Here is a 23,632-nt window from a genome sequence, read left to right as displayed (position 1 = left end):
ATGGGTATGGCGGTAATCACTTCCACATCTTGGCTTGTTGTAGGGACGAACTGAGTCAATAGTTACAAAGCACTCGGAACCACATGTGCTGCATCATAGGCACTGTATTTATCAAGCAATTTGCTGAACACTGAAGACAGCCTCAGATTCTACATAGAGTCTATCTCAGATTCTGAAAGTTGCCTGGGAAGGAGCATAGCTCAGGTAGCCAAAAGTTATAAAAGGGAATTAGCACTCTGTATCTCTCGAGAAACATGAATGAGATTGTCTTTTGTAATTTCCAACAATTCTGTAGTCCCAGTCATTTTGTCACCTATTGCTTTGCATTCTTCCATCTCATGGCTCCCCCTATCAGTCCACTGATAGGGGGCCTCTGCCCATGGGGCTCACTTTCTCTCTCTCTCTCTCTCTCTCTCTCTCTCTCTCTCTCTCTCTCTTTCTCTCTCTCTCTCATTTTCGCTCTTGCTCTCATTCTCATTCTCGCTCTTGCTCTTGCTCTCTCCTGTGGGTGGCCATGGTAATGCACCTCACAGACTCCTTAGTACTAAATGCACTTTGGTAACTGAACAAGGCCATGGCTGCCATGCTTTGAAATCCATGGCTGCCTTTGCAGGAGTCCATGAGCCCAATGACTTGGGGACCCCTTTGTCAACAACTTTGAATCAGGAACTCTCAGTAGTTTTGCCAAACCTTCCTTAGACTCCATGGCAGGCCAGGCTAGGGCACATCCACCCAGTCTTCCTTCTCCTTCCTTCACTCAGGCCAGACCTGTGCTGTGGTCTCAGCATCCCCTGATCTTCCTGTTTCTTTCCCTGTAGACATTTCCTTAAAATCCGAGCATGTTCAACCCCTTCTTGGTGTCAACTTCTCAGAAGACTTGGACTTACCTCCTCTCCCCTTCTTGATTAATTGCACAGTGCCTCTCACAAAGTGCTTCCTTGGCTTCCCTCCCATCAACTCAGAATGGCAGGTGTAGGAACTGCTTTGTGCGTAGAGATATCTTGGAGAGCTAGAATGGGGTGAGAGGCTGAGCAGAGGCAGTGCCTTCTGACTCAGGCCCTGGGGGAGGCATTCAAAGGACTACCTACTCATGGACACATGTTTGGACCAGAGCTGAGAACACCAAGAGGAATTCTGCTATTTCTGTGCGCTAAACACTGGGCTGAGACTTGAATTATTTCACTTAAACCACACCACAGCTTGTGAGGCTGCTATCATTATATTTGACAGATGAAGAAAGCAAGGGAGGCTAATTATTGATCAAGGCCCTGGAACAAAAGTGGTGGAGGCATCCTTGAACTGCACCTATCTGCCCCCCTTATTCATGATCTCCATGAGCACACAAGTGGCAAAGGCAAGATCTGAAATGAGAGGAACGTGGAGCAGGAGGCTGCCAAGCCACGGCCTGGGGACGGCGCATCCCTGCTGGTGGGGTCAGTTTTCTCTCAAGGATGGGGAGAGCCTGGGCTCTGGACATGGGCCTTGGTGCCCATAAGCAAGGCAGGGGTTTGGGGGGCAGGGGGCACCGAAAGGGAGGAGGGTGCAAAGAAGAAGGAGTTGGTGGGAAGGGGGCAGAGGCATCGGCAGGAGAACATTCAATATCATCCTGAATTAGATCATAAAAAGTAAGTGCTTTTTAAAAGCAGTTTTGCTCGGTAGGGGATGTGCTGTCAAACTGCATGGTGATTCAGAGGCTCTGTGCCTCACAGGCCCTGCCTGGGAGTCGGGGTGAGGACACCGCTGTGGAGGACAATGGCCCCGCTTCTCTGTTGACTGCTAGAGGTTGACTTGACCCAGCCATGGCTGAATTCCAGCATGCAAGTCTTGTCCTTAGTTCCTTACCCTTGGCGTGCTCAGCTCCTGGGGCAGGCGGGAGCACTTCCTAGGGTCAGACAGAGCCAGGCTCACATCCCAGTGGAACCATCAGTCCAAAGCTGTGTGACCATGTGCAGTCACTGAGCCTCTCTCTGCCTTCCTTCTACCCTCTGCACCCAGGAGTAATGCTGGTCCTTGGCACTAGCCCTTGTGAGGACAAAATGAAATCATCTCTGTAGAGGGTCTGGCATGGAACAAATAGCTGAGAAACCAATTGTGGGCCCTCCGAGTGAAAGGAAAGGAAGTCCCGCCTCCTTCCAGACGTTGCTGCTCCTGCCCATCATCGACTTTTTCCTCCCTCTCCTTTCCTGGGATTCCCTTGTTGTGGAGCCGGCTGTGTGATGAGTTCCAGCCCACAGAATGGGGGCAGGAGTAATGGACTCCACCTCTGGGCCTGGCCTTTCAAAACCTCCCATGGGGGAGACCCCACCTTCCCTTTGCCTCTTGTGGGGACCTTGTGGGGACCTGTGTCAAAGATGGCTAGGGTCTGGGTGCCTGTGTGACTCGATGGAGCAGAGCCCTCACACCACCTCCAGGGAGCCCCTGGCTGAGTGAGAGGAGGCAACGCATTGTGTCAAGCATTAGGGACTGCAGGTTGTGCATCTGAGCACTTAGTCTATCCTGACTTCAACACTCAGCCACACTATGGTGATTTGGGACCTGCCTGTGGCTTTAGACCATTTGGAAGTTTCAAGGACCGAGGAAGTGACAGCAGTCAGTCCTCAAAGCCCGTCTCAGCTCAGACATTCAAGCAGCTCCCTGCTCGCTACTGCACAGCTCAGACACGGACTGCCCCAGGGCCCCCTAGGAGCTTGCAGTGCCAGCAGTGCCCAGGAAGACCTCAGAGGGCCACAGGCTTCCAGCCCTGGGCCCCAAGCCCTAGGCCAGGCCGCAGGGACTCTGTAGTCCCCCACAGACTACAGAGGCAGAAGGTACAGGGGAGTGCAGGTCGCGAGAATGGGCCGGCTCCTCTGTGTCTGTGCCAGTGTGTGGCAGCCATGGCTACGTGGCTGTGCAAATATTTATTGGTAAATGTTCTCCCTCACCAGCTGTTGAAGATGTAGTTAGGGAGAGCTGCAAGTGAGCTCTGTGTTTCTGGGTCAGCAGCCCATGCCCCAGTCTGAAGACCCTGCAGCAGGGGGGATCCCTGGCCCCTTCCTTCTGTCTCCCCCTCTCCTACCCTGTTTCCTGTGCTCGCTCTCTCTCCTCCCTCCTTCTCTGCCCCTCACCTCCTTTCCTGTCCCCCTCTCTCCCCATCTGTCCCCGCCTTCTCATGCCCCTGCCTTACCAAGCATTGACCAGGGAATGTGCTGGTCGTACCAGGGAGACTGTCAGAGGAGGAGGGGCCTACCCAGCAACCATCTCTGTCCCCAGAAGAGCAGGAAAAGGGAAAGAAAGAAGGGAGGAGGCAAAGTAGGGGAGGGGAGTAGAGAGGAGGAATAAGAGAGGGCAGGCAGGAGGCAGGGAGGAAGAGGGGGATTGCACTGGGCCCCTGCAATGTGACTGCCACATGCTGTTCTCTTAGAACTAGAAGGGCCTGCATTCAGATTCTACTTAAGCCAATTACCAAGTTATGCAGCCTTTTAAATCTCTGTTTAGGCTTCTTTAAATGGGGATATTACTCCCAAGCTGTTAGTGAGGGGAGGATTAAATGAGATGCTGTAGGTAGAGCATCCCACAGCAAGTGCGTAGTGAAGGGCAGGTATTGGCTTTGACCTTGTCCCCACTCTGGCCCCATCAGTCTTCCCCCAGTAGACTGTCTCTCTTCCACATTTCCTCCTGGAGAGGCTCTTGAACAGGCAAGGCTGAGGCGAGGCAGCCATGGACAAAAGGAGAGTGGTTTCAGTGCTCCCACGGGTGTTCCCAGCTGGAATGTGATGTGAGCATGGAACCTCAGTTGCACTGGGCTGCAGAGGCAGTGTGACCAGATGGTTATGGCACAGACCATGAGGCCAAACTGCTAGGGTTCGAATCTTACTGCTGCCACTCAGGTGCTCCTTGATAAGTTACTTCATCTCTCTGTGCCCTTGTGCCCTCATGTGCAAATTAGGAATAATGATAATGAGGCTTGCATAACAATCAGATAATACGTGAAGCATACTTCCACGTGTTCCCTGGCCGCAGTGAGCACGGTGCAGGTGACGGTCCTTCTTATCTACAGCCTCGGAAGAAACCAGAGCAATGCTGCTGCTCTTGTTGGGGCTGTAGATAGAATAGAGACAGCAGGCACCCAACACCCTGTACCCTTCTGGACCATGTTTAAAGTACTTGGCACCCAACACCAGACAGACCTGAGCTACCTCCCAGGTTTACAGCAACTTCTTTCCTGGGTCCAGCCTCCCAGGGAACTTCACCATTGGCCTGCAGACTCCTGTGTCTGAAGGTGGGCCACAGGGTGGTTACTGAAGTTGTGGTGGAGGTGTAAATGGAGCTTGAACCTAAAAGCTGGGGCTCCATGTCTGTACATGAGCCCCTGGAGGTATGGGCTAGAGCAGGTTGGTGGGGAACCTCCACCCATGCTTCATGCTTTGCCAATTTTAGGAGAGAGCCTGCATTAAGGTTTCAGCATCCATCTCTAGCTATCCAACCTCTAGCGGCAATTTGGCTGATATTAGTCCTCAGAGGACAGTGGAACTAGTATGGGTGAACAGATGGCCAAAGACCAGCCAACCTGCATGGATTCCTTGACAGTCCTAATGGTGAGGATCTCATGTGGGGTTCCAGGAATAAAGATGTCAGAGATTCAAGATTCCAGACCACAGGGCTGAACTCAGCTCCCCCGGCTTTGGGAGACAAATGCCTGAGACCTGGGCTCTGAAGCTCAAACTGACAGATCCCCAAAGTTAGCCTGGTTGTCAAAGAGTCTGGATTGCAAGAAGCAGACTCCATCAGGAGTCCTCAAATCTTGCAGAGTTTGTGGTGAGGATGTACATGGGAGTAAGAAAAGCAGAATGCCAGCCACCGAGTCAGGCTTGCAAGGTGCTTTGGGGAAGCTGAATGGGTGGGCTCAGGAAGGAGCCAACCCCAAGGTGAGCCAAGCCTGGGGAGGAGAGGGCAGACGGCTCTTCAGATGTGAGGGTTCTGGGGCTGAGCAGCGGCAGAAAAGCATGCTCACTATCGTGTCTCTGTTCTTCTCCATGTGTTGCCCTCTCCATGCCTGTCCACTTCTCTGCCTCCCTCACCTGGTTCCCTCACTCTCTGCTCTATGTAGCTTCTCTCTGGCTCATGGCTTCTGTGTTCTCAGAGCTGTGGCCCACCCATGACCCCTTGCACTCCCCTACCCAGTCTCTGTTTACCTTGTGACTCTTAAGTCTCTGTGCTCACTGCTAACTGCTAACTGTTCTTTTCATGTTGCTCAAGTCATTAATCTTTGGAGAGAAATTTCCATGACAGGCCATCTCACTGGCCAATGGCCAGTCTGTGGATTGTGTACTCCTGGGTCAGATGCCTATCACTCACTCAACTGTGGTCAACTTAATGTGGTCATTCTGTGATCCAGAATATGGCTGTGAGAGCCGGTTCCCTGTGACAGGGACAATAGACATAGCAAATGCCATAACAGATCTGTTTACAACAGTGAGGGAGGGAGTCTGGGGTCATGAACCCTTCCCAGGGTTCACTCACCTGACTGCCTGCCTGTTCTGCTCTCTGTCTTTTAGACCGCCTCCCCCCCCCCAGGCTCACCCTAGGGCAGGGGAGCAGGGCTGTCTACAAGTAGGCACCCAGGAAGATGTGTGATCCACACAAGGTCTGAATCTCTTTCCCTGTTCCCTTCTCCTCCTATCTTTTCCAATAGCTTCTGGATGAAAGTACTCAAGTTGACTTAACTTCTTTTATAAATAGCAAAATCAACAATGCTCCAGCAAATAATTGATGAGTAACTTCTATACTGAAGCCATTCTGCTAAACAGTGGAATCTCATCTGAAGCCGGTGGAAACCAGAGCATGAGAATATTCAACACAAATTATGTTTTATTATTCACTTTCATATACATCTCATTTGATCTTATCAACACCATGGCAGAATCAGTAGGGAAGGTATTACCATTGTACTAAATTGGTGGATGAAGAAGCTGAAGTTCAGAGAGGCCCAGTGACCCACCTGGGACTACAAGGGAGAGTAGAGGACTCAGTATTAGACCTTGGTTGTAGCACCTTCCCCCGGGACTCCAGAGCATCCCTTGTAATGTGGAACAAGAACCATTTCATACCCAGGATATTTTTCTGTATTGTCTGTATCCTCAGACACATGGTTGTCACTGACACTCCTGGTTTTGTAACAGGATACCATCTCTTCTTCAATGCATGTGGTGCCAGAGATACCTTCCTCCAGCGCTAACTTCCCAGGCTGGGCTGGGAAGAAATTGTTTAGGCCACTCATCTGTTGCTATTACAGAATACCTGATACCTTAATTGGTTAATTGATATTTTAAAAGGGACTTATTTCTGAGCTTCACAGTTCCTCTGGCTGAGGTGAGTATTATTGTCCCATTCTCTGTGCTCAGGGCAGCACCCCCAAACCAGAAAGGAAGGCCCACACACAGTGGCCGGAAGGACACACTATCGGGTTCTCTCCACGCTCTTGCCAACATCTAAATCCTCAGTCCCTGTCCCGTGAGCCATTCTAGTAGCAGGGGGAGGGGGAGCGTCATGTTTTCATGACGGCTAGGGAGCTGATGTCTCACCTGGGGAACCCCCTAGCTCACACGCACACACAAACACCCAGAAACCCACAAAGAGGAGTTCCGCACCCTTTCCCCCTTATTAACAACAGAGCTACAGAGAGACTAGGAGAGACACAGAGGTCGTCCAGTGTCCACTGCCCCAGTGGCCTACCGCCCAGACTCCAGAGCTGCCAGGACATTTCATCAATGGATGAAGGCCCCCAGGGCAGGGGGAGTTGCCCTCATGGGTGGGGCCGGGGTCCCACACCCTGCACCCCACAGGAGCTGATGTCAGGGGACAATGGCTGCCTCCCTCTGTCCCTGTGTCCCTCAGCCAGAGTGCCAAGGGCTGGGCCCACCTAGGGCAGAAAGTAGTGAGAGGGAAGTGGGGATGAAGGAGGGTGGGGCCCGCCTCTCCCACCAGTCACTGGGCATGGCTGCTGTCCTGGCCTCCCTGAGACCCTCAGGGTGGGGCCATGGCCCAGAATCCCAAGCAAGGGGCGGGGATGACAGAGGGGCCCAGTGTTGGAGGCTCCCAGCCACCTGGAACTGCTTGTGAAAAAGAATAAAGTGTCCATGGGAAAGAAAATGGCAGAAGATCTACATAAAAATTCTTCACCTATAAATCCAGGAGAGTGCAACATAGAACCCAGTGCATGTGTGTGTGCGTCAACATGTGTGTGAGCACGTGTGTGTATACAGTTGTGTCTGCATATGTGTGTGTGGACATCTGTGCATGTGTGTGCAGGTGGGTGTCAGTGCACGTGCCGTGCCATCCACAGACAGGGGACAACGCTTGGACTCTGTTTATTTTGCTGTGGGGAAGGGGGCTACTTGTGACCTTGGGTGGAGATCTGCAGCTGAGCAGGACCACGGAGACCTGCAGGACTCAGACAAGGATGCTGAGGGATGCAGAGGCCTGGAGCCTTGGGCTGGGCCCCAGCCTGGCTGAAGCTGTCCAGGAGCCAGCAGTCCCTCCACATCTCTTCGGGCCCAAAGGCTTGGTCTGCTCTCCTCCTCTGGCTGCTCCCAACAGCTGGGCTCACAGAGAGGCCACTCTGTGTGCCTTAGGAAGTCCTGGGGACCTGCCAGCAAGGGGGTGCTCCAGGTAGACTCTGGGTGGGAAGGTACAACGAGACCACTTCGGGAACCTGCACGGTGGCGTAGTGGGTAACTCCTGTGTAGGCGCCAGTTCGTGTCCCAGTTACTCCACTTCCAATCCAGCCCCATGCTGATGCACCTGAGGAAGCAGAGGAGACAACCTAAGTGTCAGGCTCAGCCCTGGCTGTTGTGGCCATCTAGGGAGTGAAGCCGTGGACGGAGCATGTCTCTTTCTCTCTATCTCCCTCTCCCTCTCTGTGGAACTTGCCTATTAAGTAAGTGTCTTTAAAAATAAACAAATAAATAAATGGCCAGTGCCAGGTATTCTGTGGTAGCGACAGAATTTAGTGCATTAGGAAATCCCTGGTTTCCTTTCTCCCCTTTTCCTCTCTGCACCATTGCCGGGTGTCAATGCCCAGAACCTCCTGCCTGTCCTGCACCCAGGTGTCTTCCCTTCCTCCTCAGGGGCTCACAGAGGCAGCGCCCGCCTGCCCCCATTGTCCCCACCTGGTCCAAGCCCTCACCAGGACAGCTGCCCCCATAGCTCCTGCAGCAGGTGCACGCTTCCCTCCCCCCACTGCCCCTCCCATCCTGACTGCCCCCGGGCACTTCTCTGATCTCCCCTCTGCACCACTAAGAACCCAGCAGAGGCTTCCAGGGCTGCCAGGGGAAATGCGACTCCTAAGTCAGCTCCAAGCCCTCCCTCCCCTATGCTCACACCCCACCATCTGGCCGCCTGCAGTCCCTGGACTCCTCCCCCTGCGTGCCATCATCCCCTGTGTAGGCATCAGCCAGTGAGCACCCTTGTATGGGACTCCAGGGGAGACGCAGAGAAAGCAGAAGGCTGGGGCGTGGCCCGCAGGAGACCAGGGCCAGCACAGGTGAAAAACAAGCTCCCCAAGAGCCCCACCCTGCAGAGACTCACACAGGCTGTGAGGATGATGCTTGGACCACCCCAGAGACGTCACATTCCTCATCCATGTCCACTGAGAGCAGCAGCAGCCCAGCACAGCTCCTGACGTCCAAATGCCTTGTGGGACGCCGTGCACAGCATTCTCTCCACCTCCAACACTGGGCCCCTCGGTTGCCCCTGCCCCTGGCTTGGGATTCTGGGTCATGGCCCCACCCTGAGGGTCTCAGGGAGGCCAGGACAGCAGCCATGCCCAGTGACTGGTGGGAGATGCGGGCCCTGCCCTCCTCCATCCCCACCTCCCTCTCACTACTTCCTGTCCTGGGTGGGCCCAGCCCTTGGCATTCTGGCTGAGGGACACAGGGACAGAGGGAGGCAGCCATTGTCCCCTGACATCAGCTCCTGTGGGGTGCAGGGCGTGGGGACCCCGGCCCAGCCCATGCGGTGTGGTTCCTGGGTGCTTCCCACCCTGGCACCACTTGTCTTTCTCAGAGTCCTGCCAATCCTTGCTCCCAAGCGCCTCCCATACTCCTCAAGAGAATCTCTAAGTAAGCACCATAGCTTCTCCTGGAGAGCCATCCTAGCGAATGCAGTCAGAGTGCTCACTCATTGTATGTGTCACGCTGTGTGCTAGTTTCTTGTTCCTAAGTGTTGCTTTCTAGAAATGGACAGGATGTGTAGCAAGGAGAGAGTGGGGTCTGCTCCAGGTCCTACCAGCCTTCATGCCCGTGCAGTCAGCTTCCGCCATGTGAGTTGATGCGGTTCTCCTTGCCGCCTGCCCCTCCCTCTCCTCTGTTCAGACAGGGGGTCGAGTCCCATTCCTCCTCGCTCTGGGAGCACAGGGACTGCTGGCTGTGCCCCCTTAGTCATCATCTCCCTGTTCTTGCAAACTTTGAGGCCCCGCATTTTAGTGGGGCATCTAGCTGCCCAGAATGGAGACTACATTTTCAGCCTACCCAGTTGTTGGGTGGGCTACACCACCAGATTCGGGTGGGCACTCACGAGGTGAATGGAGCAATGTGCGCACGGCTCTGTTCCTGCCCTTAAAAGTCAGGGCAGTCCCTTCCCTCTGGCTTCTCCCTTTCCTGCTGGGCCAACGCAGATCCAGGAATGCGGTAGAGAAATCTTTGGACTATGGGATGGCCTGAGAAAGCAGCAGAAGATAGTCCAAGTGTTTGGGCACCTGCCACCCACATGGGAGACCTGGAAGAAGATTCTAGCTCTTGGCTGTGGCCTGGCCCAGTTCTGGCTATTGCCAGAGTAAAAGTAGGGAGTAAAGTAGGGGAGTAAAGTAGCAGATGGAAGATCTCTCCCTCTCTCCCACTGGGGCCACCCAGGGCGACAGGCCTGCCAGCCTGGCCCAGCCCTGCTCTCAGGGTCAGGACAAGCTCAGGTGACCAGGAGGCCCTGGGACATCCTGCCCATGACCACTTTGGTCCCTGCACAGGAAAGCCTGAGATGGTGGATGCCCCGAGACCCTTCCCCAACCACAGCCTCATGCCTCCCGTGGGAATCCAGGTCACCAGAACCCTGGACCCTGTCCTAATTTGCAAGCTCTCTGCCCACCAGCCCACCAGCCCACCAGCCCTCTGCTATGCTGTCATTGCTATCCATCGCCCTCCTGATCCCAGGCTGGAGACAAGCCTAAGGCTGGGAGCCAGGCCAAGCCTCCCAGAGGGACTGCTCCTTCCATAGCTCTCAAAGCTGAAATGCCAGCGTGGAGAGGCCGCAGACATTGCACAGGGCCCGGTCAGGAGCTCAGCAGTGCAGTCAGCAACCCAAGCCTCCTGGGGGCCTCGCCCAGGCCACCTCTGTGACCCCTGACAGGGCCTGGTCCCTGGGCCATTGTCATTGTGCAGTGGGCCCTGGGGAAGACGCACACTCGCCAGCAGAACCTGGGGTTCCCACGGGACTTCTGATGGTGGGACCCAGGTAACGTGCAGCTCGGGGGTCACAGGGTCTCCTATGCCCAGCACATGGCTCAGAGCCCTGCCACTCAGGACAGCTGTGAAGCACCGGTCACTCGTTGGGGTGACCTTGATAACTCTCTGAGTCACTTCCCCATGGAACTTTCCAGAGGCACTGCATGTGTGACGGGAGCACCTGCCGGAGCCCACGCAGCCCAGTTCTGTGCACAGAGCATCCATGTAACCTCAGATCTGGAAGAAGGCTCCTTCACTAAACACAGCCTACCTGCCCCAGAAATGTGGAAGTGAGGAAGACCGGGGTGGGGGAGGTCGCATCCTCCAGTGTCCCCAGGTGGGGCAGAAGGGTCCTGTCCTCTCCAGTAGGTCTCAAGCCTTTCTTTCAATTCCCTGGGAACTTGGAAGACCTGGGTGCTGCCAGGGGCCTCCTGAACTAAAACCAGGTCCTCGGCCTGCCCGTGTCCTCTGTTGCATTTGGGCCTCACTGTGGGCAGGCCGGGCACACAGCAGCGTGGACGTCCTGCCTGGCTTCACCTGCAGCTGTTGGACTGCAGAGTCAGTGGGTCCCATACCCCATGAGGTCAGGTGCATGGGAATGGGGTCGTGTTCTCCCTTGACGACGCAGGAGATGTTAGATAGGACACTGACAGCTCTGTTGCAAGGCACAGCTCTGTGGACTGGGACCTCCCTGCTGTGCCAGAGACCTCAGACCCCGACCCTCGTGTGCCTGTGCCATGTGGACGAGTGACTGCCCCTCCCTCCCTCTCTCCCACCCAGCCTCTGGGAGGTGTCACTCTATGCTCTGCTTCTATGATGTCACCCCTTCTGTGATCCCCACATGGGTGTGATCGCCCAGTGTTTGTTTTTCCATGAGAAAGACAATACCGCCCATGCCTCCATCACCTCCCCACGGTACACACAGGGACCCAAACATCACACGGGACCAAAGCCATGCACAAAGGTGAAGTTTATTCATGAGAAGCATTTGCAAATGCTCACGAAAAGAAAAACGTTCAGTCAACTCAGCCTGCGCATTGCTCCTGGTGACGGGGGTGGAGCGAGGCTACTTGGGGGCCACTCTGCAGCAGCGGAGGCCAGGGCCGCTCCCTCGGGATGGCAGGATGCGGCACGCCCTCAGCAGGAACCGGAGGATCCTCCTGCCGACCCCGCGCCGGCCCTGCCTCTTGCCCTGGGCGCTGGCTGTGGTGGCAGCGGTGGCAGCGGTGGCTGCGGTGGCTGTGGTCCCAGCCCCCTCAGGCTCACGGGCAGCTGCGGCGGCTTCTGGCTCTGCGAGGTCCACAGGGCTCCTGGCACTGGGGCTGGAGGGCGACACCTTGGAGGCTGGCTCGGGGGCAGCACTGGGAGCAGGGCTCCTCTCCTGCTGTGGCTGGCCTGGTAGGTGAGCCAAGAAGGGGTCACCAAGGGGGCCTTGGGCTCAGCCAAAGAGTACCCGGGGGCTGGGTGGGAGAGGGCAAGACTCACTGGAGGGTTCGGCGGAGTCGGGGGCTGCGCTGGGAGCAGGGCTCCTCTCCTGCTGTGGCTGGCCTGGTAGGAGAGAGTCAAGAGTGGGGTCACCTCGGGGCCTTGGGCTCAGCTCCTGGAGGCCCCAAAGTGGCAGGGGATGTGGGGAGTGGGCAAGACTCACTGGAGGGCTCGGAGGAGTCGGGGGCGGCGCTGGGAGCAGGGCTCCTCTCCTGCTGTGGCTGGCCTGGTAGGAGAGAGTCAAGAGTGGGGTCACCTCAGGGGCCTTGGACTCAGCTCCTGGAGGGCCCAAGGCAGGAGGGGCTGGGAAGGGAGAGGGCAAGACTCACTGGGGGCCTCGGAGGAGTCGCTTTGTGCGGAGGAAATGTAGCCAACAGCCATGCTGTCACGGGACACCGACACCAGAGCCAAGCCGTCGTCCTCTATGGGGGGGCGCTTGCTGCTCTGCGAGGACTCGGGCAGGGACGCGGGGTCCTGGGGCTGAGGGCCTGGCGTCCCCTCGGTCCCCATGCCTGGCAGTAGCCCGAGGCCTGCCAGGTACTCCCTAGCCTCTGGGTCCCGGGGAACGCCCAGGGGCTGCAGCAGGGTGACCGCGTCCTCCTCGTGCTCCTGGGCGACTTCTCGGCTGGGGCTGAACCACCAGTGGGTCCTGGCGTCCTCCGCACTGGGCCTCCCCGAGGCATCAACGGTGAGCAGCCACGCCAGCAGCTCCTGCAGGGCCGGGCTGATGCCACGTGGCACCACATAGACGCCACACAGCACCCGGTCCTGCAGCTTGTGCATGTTCTTGCCGTGGAAGGGCACCGTGGCCTCCAGCATGGCAAACAGCACCACCCCCAGACTCCACACGTCAGCCTTAAAAGCGTCGTAGTCCTCCCTGAGGAAAACCTCTGGTGCGCAGTACTCGGGGGTCCCCCTGAAGCCCCTTACCAGCGTGCCCCGCTCCAGCCGCAGGCTCAGCCCGAAGTCCGCCAGCTTGATGGTCATGTGCTCGTCCAGCAGCAGGTTGCCCAGCTTGAGGTCCCGGTGTGCCACGCGCTGGCCATGGCAGTAGCTCACGGCGGCCAGCACCTGGCCAAACAGGGCCCTGGCCTCGTCCTCGGCCAGGCCGCCGTGCCGCTGCACATAGTGATAGAGCGAGCCCCTGGTTGCCAGCTCCATGACCAGGAACAGGTGCTTCCTCGTGTGCTGCTCCTCCAGCAGCCGCACGATGTTGTCGTGCCGCAGGCTCCTCAGGATGGCCGCTTCCCCCTGCGCGGACAGCGGGCTGCTGGGAGAGGCATCTCGCATGATCTTTACTGCCACGTACTTGCCCGACGCCAGGTGCCTGGCCAGCTTCACCAGGCTGAAGCCGCCCCGGCCGATCACGTCCACAAAGTGGTACCCGTCCAGAGGAGGATGGACGTCCAAGGGGCCTTTCATGCCGCCGGTCACCTAACTACGCTCTCTCAACTCCCTAACCCGCTCGACACACGCTAGCTAATCACCGACCCTCACTGCACTGCCTACAACACAAAGGGACCACGGGGGCCTGACTGCCCAGCTGACTAAGACACAGCACCAGCTACTCTCACTACTCTAGAGGCGAAGCCGCAAGACTATCTCAATAAAGCAGAAAACAACAAAGAGGAAAAGCCACTAAATCCTCAAATGCTGATACTTCTGAGTGTGCTAGCTGACTAGAGTGGGGGAAGCAAAAATAAAGAAAACTGCAAAAAAAGGCCAAATGGGCAAAACAACAATGAGGAGGAAAACAACAAACTAAATAAAACTGGAAAAAGCAAAAACCAAACAGACGCAGAAACCAACAACCAAGAAAACGCACAAGCAACACCAACGAGCGCAAAGGCTGGTTAGATGGGTCCTAGTTACACAGATCACAAAAGAGTGCTCTCTGGGTAAGGCGGACGAAAACCCAGGCCCCGCAGCGGCCATATATACTTTTTGGGGGCTCACCTCACATAGTGGCGCCTTATGAAGTCAGAGCGAGAAACGGACCAATCCCAGCCCAGCCAGGAACTCTGTAATAATATGACTTTCCTAACAGTGAGGCATTATGAAGTCAGAGCAAGAAATTGACCAATCACAGCTGCAGATAATTCACGGGGGTTTTTGCAGGAATTTTATAATTAAATTAAAAAGATACCCTAAAAGCTTTTGCCTTTGATTGGTGATAGGGATTGATACTTAATTTTTGAGAAATTCAAACTAGTATGGTGCGTCGGTGGTCTTTTCTTTTCTAGTGTAAAAGGTGATAATTGTGTCTTTCGAAGACCTCCTGGTGTCTCCACTTAGTATATCCCCTCCTTTGCCTTTACCCTCTGAGTGATGGGTCTCTGAATGATGGAACAACTTCTCTGGCCTCGGTAAACTCAACACGTGTTCTGTTGCCCAAGACACCATGGCCAGGTACACTGTCCGCATCTCCAGAGCTGAGAGGAAGGTGGCTTTGTCACCCTTTCCCCCTAAGTCATGGTCAGATTTCTTGAGAGGCAGAAACCCTGGAAGCCCAGAAGGCAGTGCAGTCCGTGCAGTCCAAACAGGGAAGGCCCAATCAGTGGCAGCCGAGAAAGCTACATCCTCCGAGACTGTCCTCTGCCAGGCACTTGGGGTTCTGGGCTCCTGTCACAACAACCAAAACTCCTGGCTCCCGCCTTCAGCCTGGCCTAGTCCTGGAGGCCATTTGTGGGCTGTAGCAGAGCATGGAGGAGTTCCCCCCTCCCTCACTAGCACTCTCTTTCCCCTCTTCACGCTCGCACAAATAGAATACAACTTAGAAAAAGAAAATCAGACTCCCTGCTTCAACTACTCAAGACCTGCACAGCCCAGAAACGATGAGACTTGGCCGCATCACAGCCTCGGATCTGTCTCCTTGGGACAGCCTCGTGCTGAGCCCTCAGGACCAGTGTTTCTCCCGAGGAAGCCACAGCCTCCTCCCAGGTAGGAAATGAGCCCGGGAACCCCCGCCCCACACAGCAGGCATGTCGGTGTCTCCTGCAGTTCTTGAGGAGCCCCCAGGGCCCAGCACAGCCGTGGGCCCAGGAACACATGGTGGTCCCTCTGCACCGACTGCCTAAGCCCTCTTGGGAGAGGAACCCTCCCTGGGGAGATGACCCCTCCTCCGGTTGCCCAGGGACATTGCATGGTATGATTTATCTGTGATTTCCTGCAGTGCTGGTCCCTGCCTCAAGGCTGGGAGGAAAGAACCAGCACCCCAGGAATTCTCACTACAGTTTCATTACTTAAGCCAAAAAAATTAAAGTAGGATGACTCTTGTTACTGTTTTCCATTAAGTAAAGGTAATACCAATCTTACTTCTATGGTTTTTTTCTTTCTCTTTATTCTTTGATTGATTGATTGATTTGAAAGGCAGAGTTACACAGGATCAGAAGTGCAGAGAGTGAGAGAGGTCATCCATCTGCTGGTCCACTCCCCAGATGGCCACAAATGCCGTGCTGTGCTGATCCAGGAGCCAGGAGCTTCTTCTAGGTCTCCCTCATGGAGATAGGGGTCTCAGGACTTGGGCCATCTTGTACTGTTTTCCCAGGCCATAGCAGAGTGCTAGATAGGAAGTGGAGCAGCCAGGGCTCGAACCAGTGCCCATAGGTGATGCCTGCACCCTGGGCTGTGTCTTTACCTGTTACTCTGCAGCACGGGCCCCCAAATTTTGACTTTTCTATGGCAGATAAATAAAGATGAAACACAGGATACTTCCTAAACGTCACCACAAAAATAGAATTCATTTTTTATTTAGGTCCAAACCAGTTTTGAAACTTGATAGTTATTACTTAGCAAACTTTTACCATGAAGTTTGGCACCAAACAGTCTTATCCTTTAATTCCGTTTCCTGGAAGTTTTCCAAGTGCCTTCAAGTAGCACAGCCCTAGAAAAGCTGAGTTCCCATCCGGACTGCAAAGCCGTGGCCGTAAGGACGAGAGACAGCCCCAGCTCCCATTCTCATCGCTCCTCCCCAGTGCTGGTGGGAGCCTTGCACACCCACCTGGTTCTAGAAAATCCATCTCCCCCGAGGTATGTGATGGCCCCGAGACTCTGTGTCCCCCAGCTCTGCTCAGCAGTAGCCTCAACATGCTGCTAAAGTCCTATCTTGTCCACGCTGGACTAAAACAAGGGGGTGGAATCTCCGTGGGCTCTTAGTGTCAATCCTAAAGGAAGCTCCTAGGAAAATGTGTTTCTTAGACTTTATTTCATTTTTAAATTTTATTTATTTGAATGGCAGTGTAACAGAAAGAGGGCGACAATTGCACACACACACACACACACACACAGAGCAAAAGAGACAAAGAAATCTTCCATCCGTGGTTCACCTGCCACAGCCCACACAAATGGCTACCATGGCTGGACTAGGCCCGTCTGAAGGCAGGCACCCAAACTCCAGCCAGGTCTCCCCAGCAGGTGGCAATGCCCCAGGTAGTTGGCCATCTTCCTCTGCCTTCCCAGGCACATTAGCAGGGAGCTGGATCAGAAGCAGAGCAGCTAGGACCCAAGCCAGCCTCCCAATATGGGATGCCAGTGTCACAGGCGGCAGCTTTACTGCTATGGCACAGTGCTGGAGCCCAGGCTTCTTTTAAGATTTATTTATTTGAAAAGTCAAGTGATCTTCTATCCTCTGCGTACTCCCCACATGGCCGCAATGGCCAGGTGGGCTGGTTTGAGCCAGGAGCCTGTGGGGCTGGCACTGTGGTATAATGGGTTAAGCCAGTGGTGCAGTGCTGGCATCCATATGGGTCTGGTTTGAGTCTCAGCTGCTTCACCCCCGATCCAGCTCCCTGCTAATGGGCCTGGGAAAGCTTCCGAAGATGACCCAAATGCTTAGGCTGCTTCTCCCATGTAGCAAACCTGATAGAAACTCCTGGTTCAGGGCTTCAGCCTGGCATAGCCCTGGCCATTGTGGCTATTTGGGAAGTGAGCCAGAAGATGGAAGACCTCTGTGTGTGTGTGTGTGTGTGTGTGCTTCTGACCCTCTCTCTCTTCCTCCCTCCCTCTCTGTAACTCTGCCTTTCAAAGCAATAAGGTAAATTATTTCAAAAAGGCTAGAACTAATGCAGGTCTCTCACGGGGGTGGCAGGGGACGGTTCTGGGGCCATCTTCTGCTGGTTTCTCAGGAAGTGCTTACATTGGGAGCTGGCTCGGAGCCAGGGCTTGAACAGGCATTTGAATTATGGGATGCTGGCATCATAAGCAGTGTCTTAGCCTGCTGTGCCATACACCAGCCCCCAAGAACCAAGGTTTCTTTCCTGCTCCAAATATAGTATCCGTATCAGCTCCAAATATAGTGTCAGGGGTTCTGTTCATCCTCAGAGAGGTGTCACAAACATTTTGTCACACTTGGTGTCACTGGGTGGTGATAAATAATTTGCTCGTGTGTTGAATGTGTTTTATTGAACTGATGGAAGCTCTTGTACCCAGCTAAAGTCTGCTGGGGACCATGTACTAACGGGGCGGACATGCAGAACCAGTGACAGCCAGGTTACTCATCACCAGAGAGAGTCTACACAATGTCACTTTAGCTGGGCAGCCAGACACGAAACCCCACCCTCACCCGTGGCCAGGAAGGGCAGGGGACACAGGCACAGCCCCTGGGTGGCCACCCCTGGTCACAGTGCCTGAGCTGGATGAGCTCATAATGCAGGTGGCGTCCATGCCAGGGCTCTGCTGGGCAGGAGACGCAGGTACAGGAAGAGTTCTCTCTCCTGGAGGGCTTCCAGTGGGGGCTGTGAATGCCAGGATGGTGGGAGCCCTCTCTCCTGGGAAGAGAGCCTGTGTCCAAGACGAAGTCCAAGACGAAGTCCAAGGGACAGAGAGGTGAGAGAAGGGGCTGGGGGCAGGGCAGAGAGAGAGGGAATGAATGAATGATTGGGGCTGATCCTTTCCTGCAGTTCTTGATCCCAGTTCTAATGCAGGTTTACCATGGCACCCTCAGATCCCATGAGATCCTTCAGTGTCTGCGTATCTTTTCCAGCTCACATTTTCTAAGTTGAGGCTACCTCCTTCCTTGGCTCAGCACTGGGGGTGGGTTCCCCCATGTGTCTGTGTGGGGCAATAATCCTTTCCAATGGCCACACAGGATCTCACTCTGAGTGCCACCCAGCCTGCTTCTTCCTTCTACTGCTGACGGGCAATCCCAGTGTCTTCCTGTGGGGGCGCTGTGCACAGGCTGAGGTGAGGATTCTGTCCCAGTCCCCGTGCTCAGGGCAGCACCCCCTCCTCCTGGGCAGGGCCGGGCCAGGGAGTGGACACAGGCCTAACCGGAAAGGAGGCCCCCAGCGCCCCACAGCGGCCGGAAGGCACACACTCCAGTTCTCCCCAAGCTCTCGTGGACACTTGGTTTCCTCAGTCCCTGTCCTTGCCGCCATTCTAGTAATGGGGCCGGGGGGTGGGGGAGTGCGGTGTAAATGACAGCTGGGGAGGCTGATGACTCACTTCAAGAGAAGCCTGCCCCCCCAACATGCACACACAGAGTCCCACAAAGGAGGGGCCTTTCTTCCCTATCACTTTTTGAAAAACATTTATTGATTTATTTCAGCGGCAGAGCTACAGAGAGACCAGGAGAGACACAGAGGTCGTCCAGTGTCCACTCCCCCAGTGGCCTGCTGCCTAGACTCCAGAGCTGCCAGGACATTTCATCAATGGATGAAGGCCCCCAGGGCAGGGGGAGCTGCCCTCATGGGCGGGGCCGGGGTCCCCACACCCTGCACCCCAGAGGAGCTGATGTCAGGGAACAATGGCTGCCTCCCTCTGTCCCTGTGTCCCTCAGCCAGAGTGCCAAGGGCTGGGCCCACCCAGGGCAGGAAGTAGTGAGAGGGAGGTGGGGATGGAGGAGGGTGGGGCCCACCTCTCCCACCAGTCACTGGGCATGGCTGCTGTCCTGGCCTCCCTGAGACCCTCAGGGTGGGGCCATGGCCCAGAATCCCAAGCAAGGGGTGGGGATGACAGAGGGACCCAGTGTTGGAGGCTCCCAGCCACCAGGAACTGCTTATGAAAAAGAATAAAGTGTCCATGGGAAAGAGAATGGCAGAAGAGTACATAAAAATTCTTCATATATACAAAGAAGGAGGTACCTTTCTCTGAAGGGAGGAGAGAACTTCCACTTTGACCATGGCCTTGTCTAAATATGATCAGAGTCGGTGAACTCAGGGGGCTTCCATAGCCTTGGCAACTCATGACAAGAGCCTAGGTTGATTACTGATGCCATAAACAAGAGTGTCAATTTGTTAAGTCAACAACAGGAGTCACTGTGCACTTACTCCTCATGTAGGATCTTTGTCCTTAGTGTGCTGTACATTGAGATTTAATGCTATAACGAGTACTCAAACTGTATTTTTCACTTTGTGTTTCTGTGAGGGAGCAAACTGTTGAAATCTTTACTTAATCTATGCTAAACTGATCTTCTGTATATAAAGAGAATCGAAAATGAATCTTGATGTGAATGGAAGGGGAGAGGGAGTGGGAAAGGGGAGGGTTGTGGGTGGGAGGGACGTTATGGGGGGGAAGCCATTGTAATCCATAAGCTGTACTTTGGAAATTTATATTCATTAAATAAAAGTTAAAAAAATTCTTCACATATAAATCAGGAGAGTGCAAGGTAGAACCCGGTGTGAGGGGTGCTCTTAGATACACAGTGTGTGTGTGGACATGTGTGTACACATGTGTTGCATGCATGCATGCATGTGCATATGTGTATGTGTGGAAATGTGTGCATGAGTGTGTGAGGGTGTGAGCCTGTGTATGTGGTGGGTGTGAGTGCACGTGCCATCTTCAGACATAAGAGAAAGCTTGGATTCTGACATCCTTCTGTGGGGAAGGGGGCTACTGGTGCCTTTGGGTGGAGGGTCTGCCACTGAGCAGGACCACGGGGACCTGCAAGACTCAGACGAGGGTGCTGAGGGATGCAGAGGCCTCGAGCTTTGGGCTGGGCCTGGCCTGGCTGAAGCCATCCAGGAGCCAGCGGTCCCTCCACCCCTCCTTGGGCCCAAAGGCTTGGTCTGCTCTCCTCCTCTGGCTGCTCCCAACAGCTGGGCTCACAGAGAGGCCACTCTGTGTGCCTTAGGAAGTCCTGGGGACCTGCCAGCAAGGGGGTGCTCCAGGTAGACTCCGGGTGGGAAGGTAGAGGCAGCAGCTCAACAGGGAGCAGTGTGGAGGGTGCAAGGTGGGAGGAAAGCAGGGTGGAGGCGTGGCCTGGGCAGGGGGACAGGGATGGAGGGCGGCACTGGGTGCTGAGACCAGGTCGGGCCAGTGAGGGTGCCGACTGGGCTCAGGGCCCTGGGCTGTGCTGTGGCCGCTCGCTGGTCTGTGTTGTGAACACGGAACACCAGGGACACCAGGAGGAAGGGGTGGGGGTGGGTCAGGAGGCAGGGAAAGCTCCGGCAAGAGACGGACGTGGGCACTGAGGCCGGGGCGGGCGGGGAAGGAGAGCAGAGGCCGAGCAGGCCCGAGGCTGAGACGGCCCCCACGGCGGGCTTCTGGGCTGCATTGGTTCACAGCGACCCTGTGCCCGGCGGCTGGGCTGTTCGCTGAAGGCTCCAGAACTCAGTGCAGCCCCGCGTGACCCTGAGCTGGCAGCTGGGCTGGACGCTTGCCCTGTAGGCTGCTGCTGAGCAGAGGACCAGCCCGACCCCGGATGGAAGGGCAGTGAGCTTTGGGTCTAGTCTATGAGGAAGGGACCAGGCCCTGCGACCCTCAGACCCTCAGATCGAGACAGGGGCCTCCAGGGCTCAGGGTCCCAGGCAGGGGTCAGAACAGTGCGGCTGGCACTGGGAGTGTAGAGGGCAGGTGCAGGTGGAAGGCATCCTAGGGTGAGCACCGGAGACAAGCCAGGCCAGTGTGCAGAAGATCGGAGTCCTCCTATCTCACGTCTTTCCAAGTCTGTTGCCCACTAAGCCAGGAGTCCGGCTTTGTCCATCTTTTATGAGTCGAAACCCCTGGCTGGTGGGTGCTGGCTGGAGCAATGCCGCCTCCTCGTGGCCAGATATGACAGTGCCATCAGTGGGTGTGCGGGAAGCTCAGCGCGACCCTCAGGGACCCCCGCCCCCACCCCACCTCTCCTGTGGTCTCAGGCTGCCATCTGTTTTCGAGTCCTTGGGTGTCTCGGTCCTGCCTCGGGGCACCTGCCAGTCTCCTCCAGCCGTGTGTATCCCTAGTGCATCCTTTTGTTCCTGGCTTGCGTTGGCTGCACTCCCTGGTGTGCGTGTGTCCATTCGCCCTGTTGCTCGGGCTGGGTGTCTGTGCCAGCTCTTCCCTCCCTCTCCATCCGTCCCTTCCTCGCTGTGTGCCCAGCTCGCTAGCTGTGCTGCTCCATCTCTCCCGGACTCACTCCCCGGCCCCCAGAGCAGAGGGTCAAGCCTGCCCTTCCTGCGGACCTTGGAGCTGGTTTCAGAGAGTTTCTCTCTTTTTTTTTTTTTTTTTTTTTTTTTTTTCCTGGATGAGTCAGGAACTCCTGGGGAGATGAGGGCTCCGCCCTGCCCAGCGGCGACCTCAGCGGGAATGCAGGAGGTCAGAGAAAGGCTTTCTGAAATATGTTGATGGGGCCCTGTGCTGCCTACGTCCCCCACCCTGGGGCTGCTGTGCTGCTGCCTGTGGGAGGGACATAACTACTGCCCTCCCTGTTCCCCATCAGGCGCTTGATGCCGGCCGTCGGGCCACCAATTCAGCAGAGGCGTGGGCTGGCAAGAGGAAGTTTATTCCAAGGAGCCGGCTGTGTTGGGGAAAGAGTCATCGCGTTTCACGGAGAGTCTCGTGCAAGAAGTGTTCGTCAGTCACAGGTAACACGCCACGCCAGCAGCCTCCCCTGCCCCAGCAGAGAAGGGAGGGCCGAGGCCCTCGGTCCTCACCAGGCTTTCCGGTGGCCCTGGGACCATGGCACGAACTCCCCTGCCCGCCCCCACCCTGCGCCATTGCCTTAGGAACCGCTTCCTCCAGGAAGCCTTCATAAGAGCAGAGAGTCTGAGACACGGGCGCTGTCATGCCACTCTGAAGCTCCCTCAGCCCTTTGCGAGCTTAGGCTCCTGCAGTCCGATACGGTAGCCATGTGATGCTTTATATTGAAATTGAAGTTAAATCAAATGAACAATGCAGGCCCCCGCTCCCACATGGTAGAGGGCTCCTGGCTACTGCGGACACCCAGCTAGCTGGAGGACATTGGCACCCTTGCCTAGTGCCGCTGGTTACTCAGTCTCAGCCCGGTCTGAAGGTCTCCAGAGAACCCGGTGGGAGGCAAGGGGGAGGGGGAACAGGGCGGGAGAGGGCACCTGAGCCATGCCCTCCCCCCCCCCCCCCCCCCGCCACGGCCACGCTCTGCAACCTCTTCCCACTTCCCTGCCCCTGGGTGCCACCCGGATTCCAAGGCCTGGTTCAGTTCTGCCCCTCAGCACTCCCTGTGCCCACCACAGGCCAGCAGGGGCCTCCCCAGGCCCTACAGTTCAGTGCGTGGGGCGCTGGCTGGTCCCCCACGCTGCGTGAGGATCAGGCCGGGCTGCGGATCCCAACCTTGCCCCAACTGCCTGAGGCCACAGAAAGGTACAGCTTGTCCAGGGAGCACTGGGAGCCATTAATGGTGTGTGTGTGTGTGTGTCTGTGAATACCGGTGGTGACCGCTACTCGAAGCTGGGATGTCACTGTGAAGGTGCTGGCTGCTGTCCCCAAGGCCAGCTCCACCCCACCCACGTGGAAGACATCTCACTGAAGCCCCGCGTGGTAACCCCCGGCCTGCCCCCGGAAGTTTTCTCGTGAGATGGCCACAGCAGCATAGTGCAGCTGGAGTCACCTTCCTGTCTCAAGGCCGCACCCCTGCTTTCTCCTGGGCGGAGCTCTGCGGGCCCTGGGCTGGAGCAGAAGGGATCCCAGCCGCCGGCCTCGCCCGCTGAGGAACTGCCACTCTGAGTGCTCAGGCCGGGCCGCAGCCAGCAAGCACCCCTCATCTCTAACTATGCCCTCGAAGTACAGGTGTTGTAGTGCCGCCCCCTGCACGCCGCAGGCCCCGCCTCCCGCATGCCCTGGCCAAGGGGCCTTGCTGGAGGCTTGGGGCTGTCTGTGTCATCTCCCTCACGGCTGGCGTGTGGCGTTGGCTGTGTACACGGACTCTCTCGCCCTTTCTGGCCCACAGGTGGTAAGCAGCTACCTAATGGGGAAGACCATCATTGAGACCAGATCACTCCCAGGTCGCAAAATCTCCATTTAAAGTGTGGGAATCGCTGGCGCCACGGCTCAATAGGCTAATCCTCCGCCTTGCGGCGCCGGCACACTGGGTTCTAGTCCCAGTTGGGTGCCAGATTCTGTCCCGGTTGCTCCTCTTCCAGTCCAGCTCTCTGCTGTGGCCTGGGAGTGCAGTGGAGGATGGCCCAAGTGCTTGGACCCAGCACCCCATGGGAGACCAGGAGAAGCACCTGGCTTCGGATCATCGCGGTGCGCTGGCTGCAGTGGCCACTGGGGGGTGAACCAACGGAAAAGAAAGACCTTTCTCTCTCTCTCTCTCTCTCTCTCTCTCACTATCCACTCTGCCTGTCAAAAAAAATTTTTTTTTAAATTAAATTAAAAAAGCCAGGACCTGGGAACCCCATCTGGGTTTCCTATAAGGGTGGCAGGGGCCCAACTGCTGGGGCCATCATCTGCTGGTTTCTCAAGCATATTAGCTGGGAGCTGTATCAGAAGGGGAGCAGCTA

General features: G+C 56.0%; 1 protein-coding gene and 2 long non-coding RNA genes across 4 annotated transcripts; 1 reads left to right on the top strand and 2 right to left on the bottom strand.

Moving 5' to 3' along the window:
- Positions 1-5,859: 5,859 nt before the first annotated feature.
- Positions 5,860-10,039, bottom strand: LOC127491837 (uncharacterized). The gene is made up of 3 exons (XR_007920781.2): positions 8,566-10,039; positions 6,087-7,779; positions 5,860-5,983 (listed from the first exon to the last, which is right to left on the bottom strand). It is a non-coding gene; the product is annotated as an uncharacterized lncRNA (long non-coding RNA).
- A 1,390-nt stretch (positions 10,040-11,429) lies between these two features.
- On the bottom strand, positions 11,430-13,871 carry LOC100340551 (serine/threonine-protein kinase MARK2). Of its 2 annotated transcripts, none has more exons than XM_070064936.1 (3): positions 12,287-13,871; positions 12,121-12,183; positions 11,430-11,867 (listed from the first exon to the last, which is right to left on the bottom strand). In XM_070064936.1, exons 1-3 carry the CDS (start codon positions 13,377-13,379, stop codon positions 11,539-11,541), a joined length of 1,485 nt encoding a protein of 494 aa, XP_069921037.1. In that variant the 5' UTR covers positions 13,380-13,871; the 3' UTR covers positions 11,430-11,538. The 2 variants fall into 2 exon arrangements, with proteins under 2 accessions (XP_069921037.1, XP_002708470.2); XM_002708424.5 differs by lacking the exon at positions 11,430-11,867 and adding an exon at positions 11,879-12,020.
- A 147-nt stretch (positions 13,872-14,018) lies between these two features.
- On the top strand, positions 14,019-23,389 carry LOC138847140 (uncharacterized). The gene is made up of 4 exons (XR_011384783.1): positions 14,019-14,366; positions 14,723-14,897; positions 21,592-21,736; positions 23,077-23,389. It is a non-coding gene; the product is annotated as an uncharacterized lncRNA (long non-coding RNA).
- The last annotated feature ends 243 nt before the right edge of the window (positions 23,390-23,632 follow it).

This window comes from Oryctolagus cuniculus, chromosome 1 (genome assembly GCF_964237555.1).
Source record: "Oryctolagus cuniculus chromosome 1, mOryCun1.1, whole genome shotgun sequence".
NCBI lineage: Eukaryota > Metazoa > Chordata > Mammalia > Lagomorpha > Leporidae > Oryctolagus > Oryctolagus cuniculus.
Note: the sequence above shows the minus strand (reverse complement) of the source record. Positions and strands in the feature narration are given on the sequence as shown.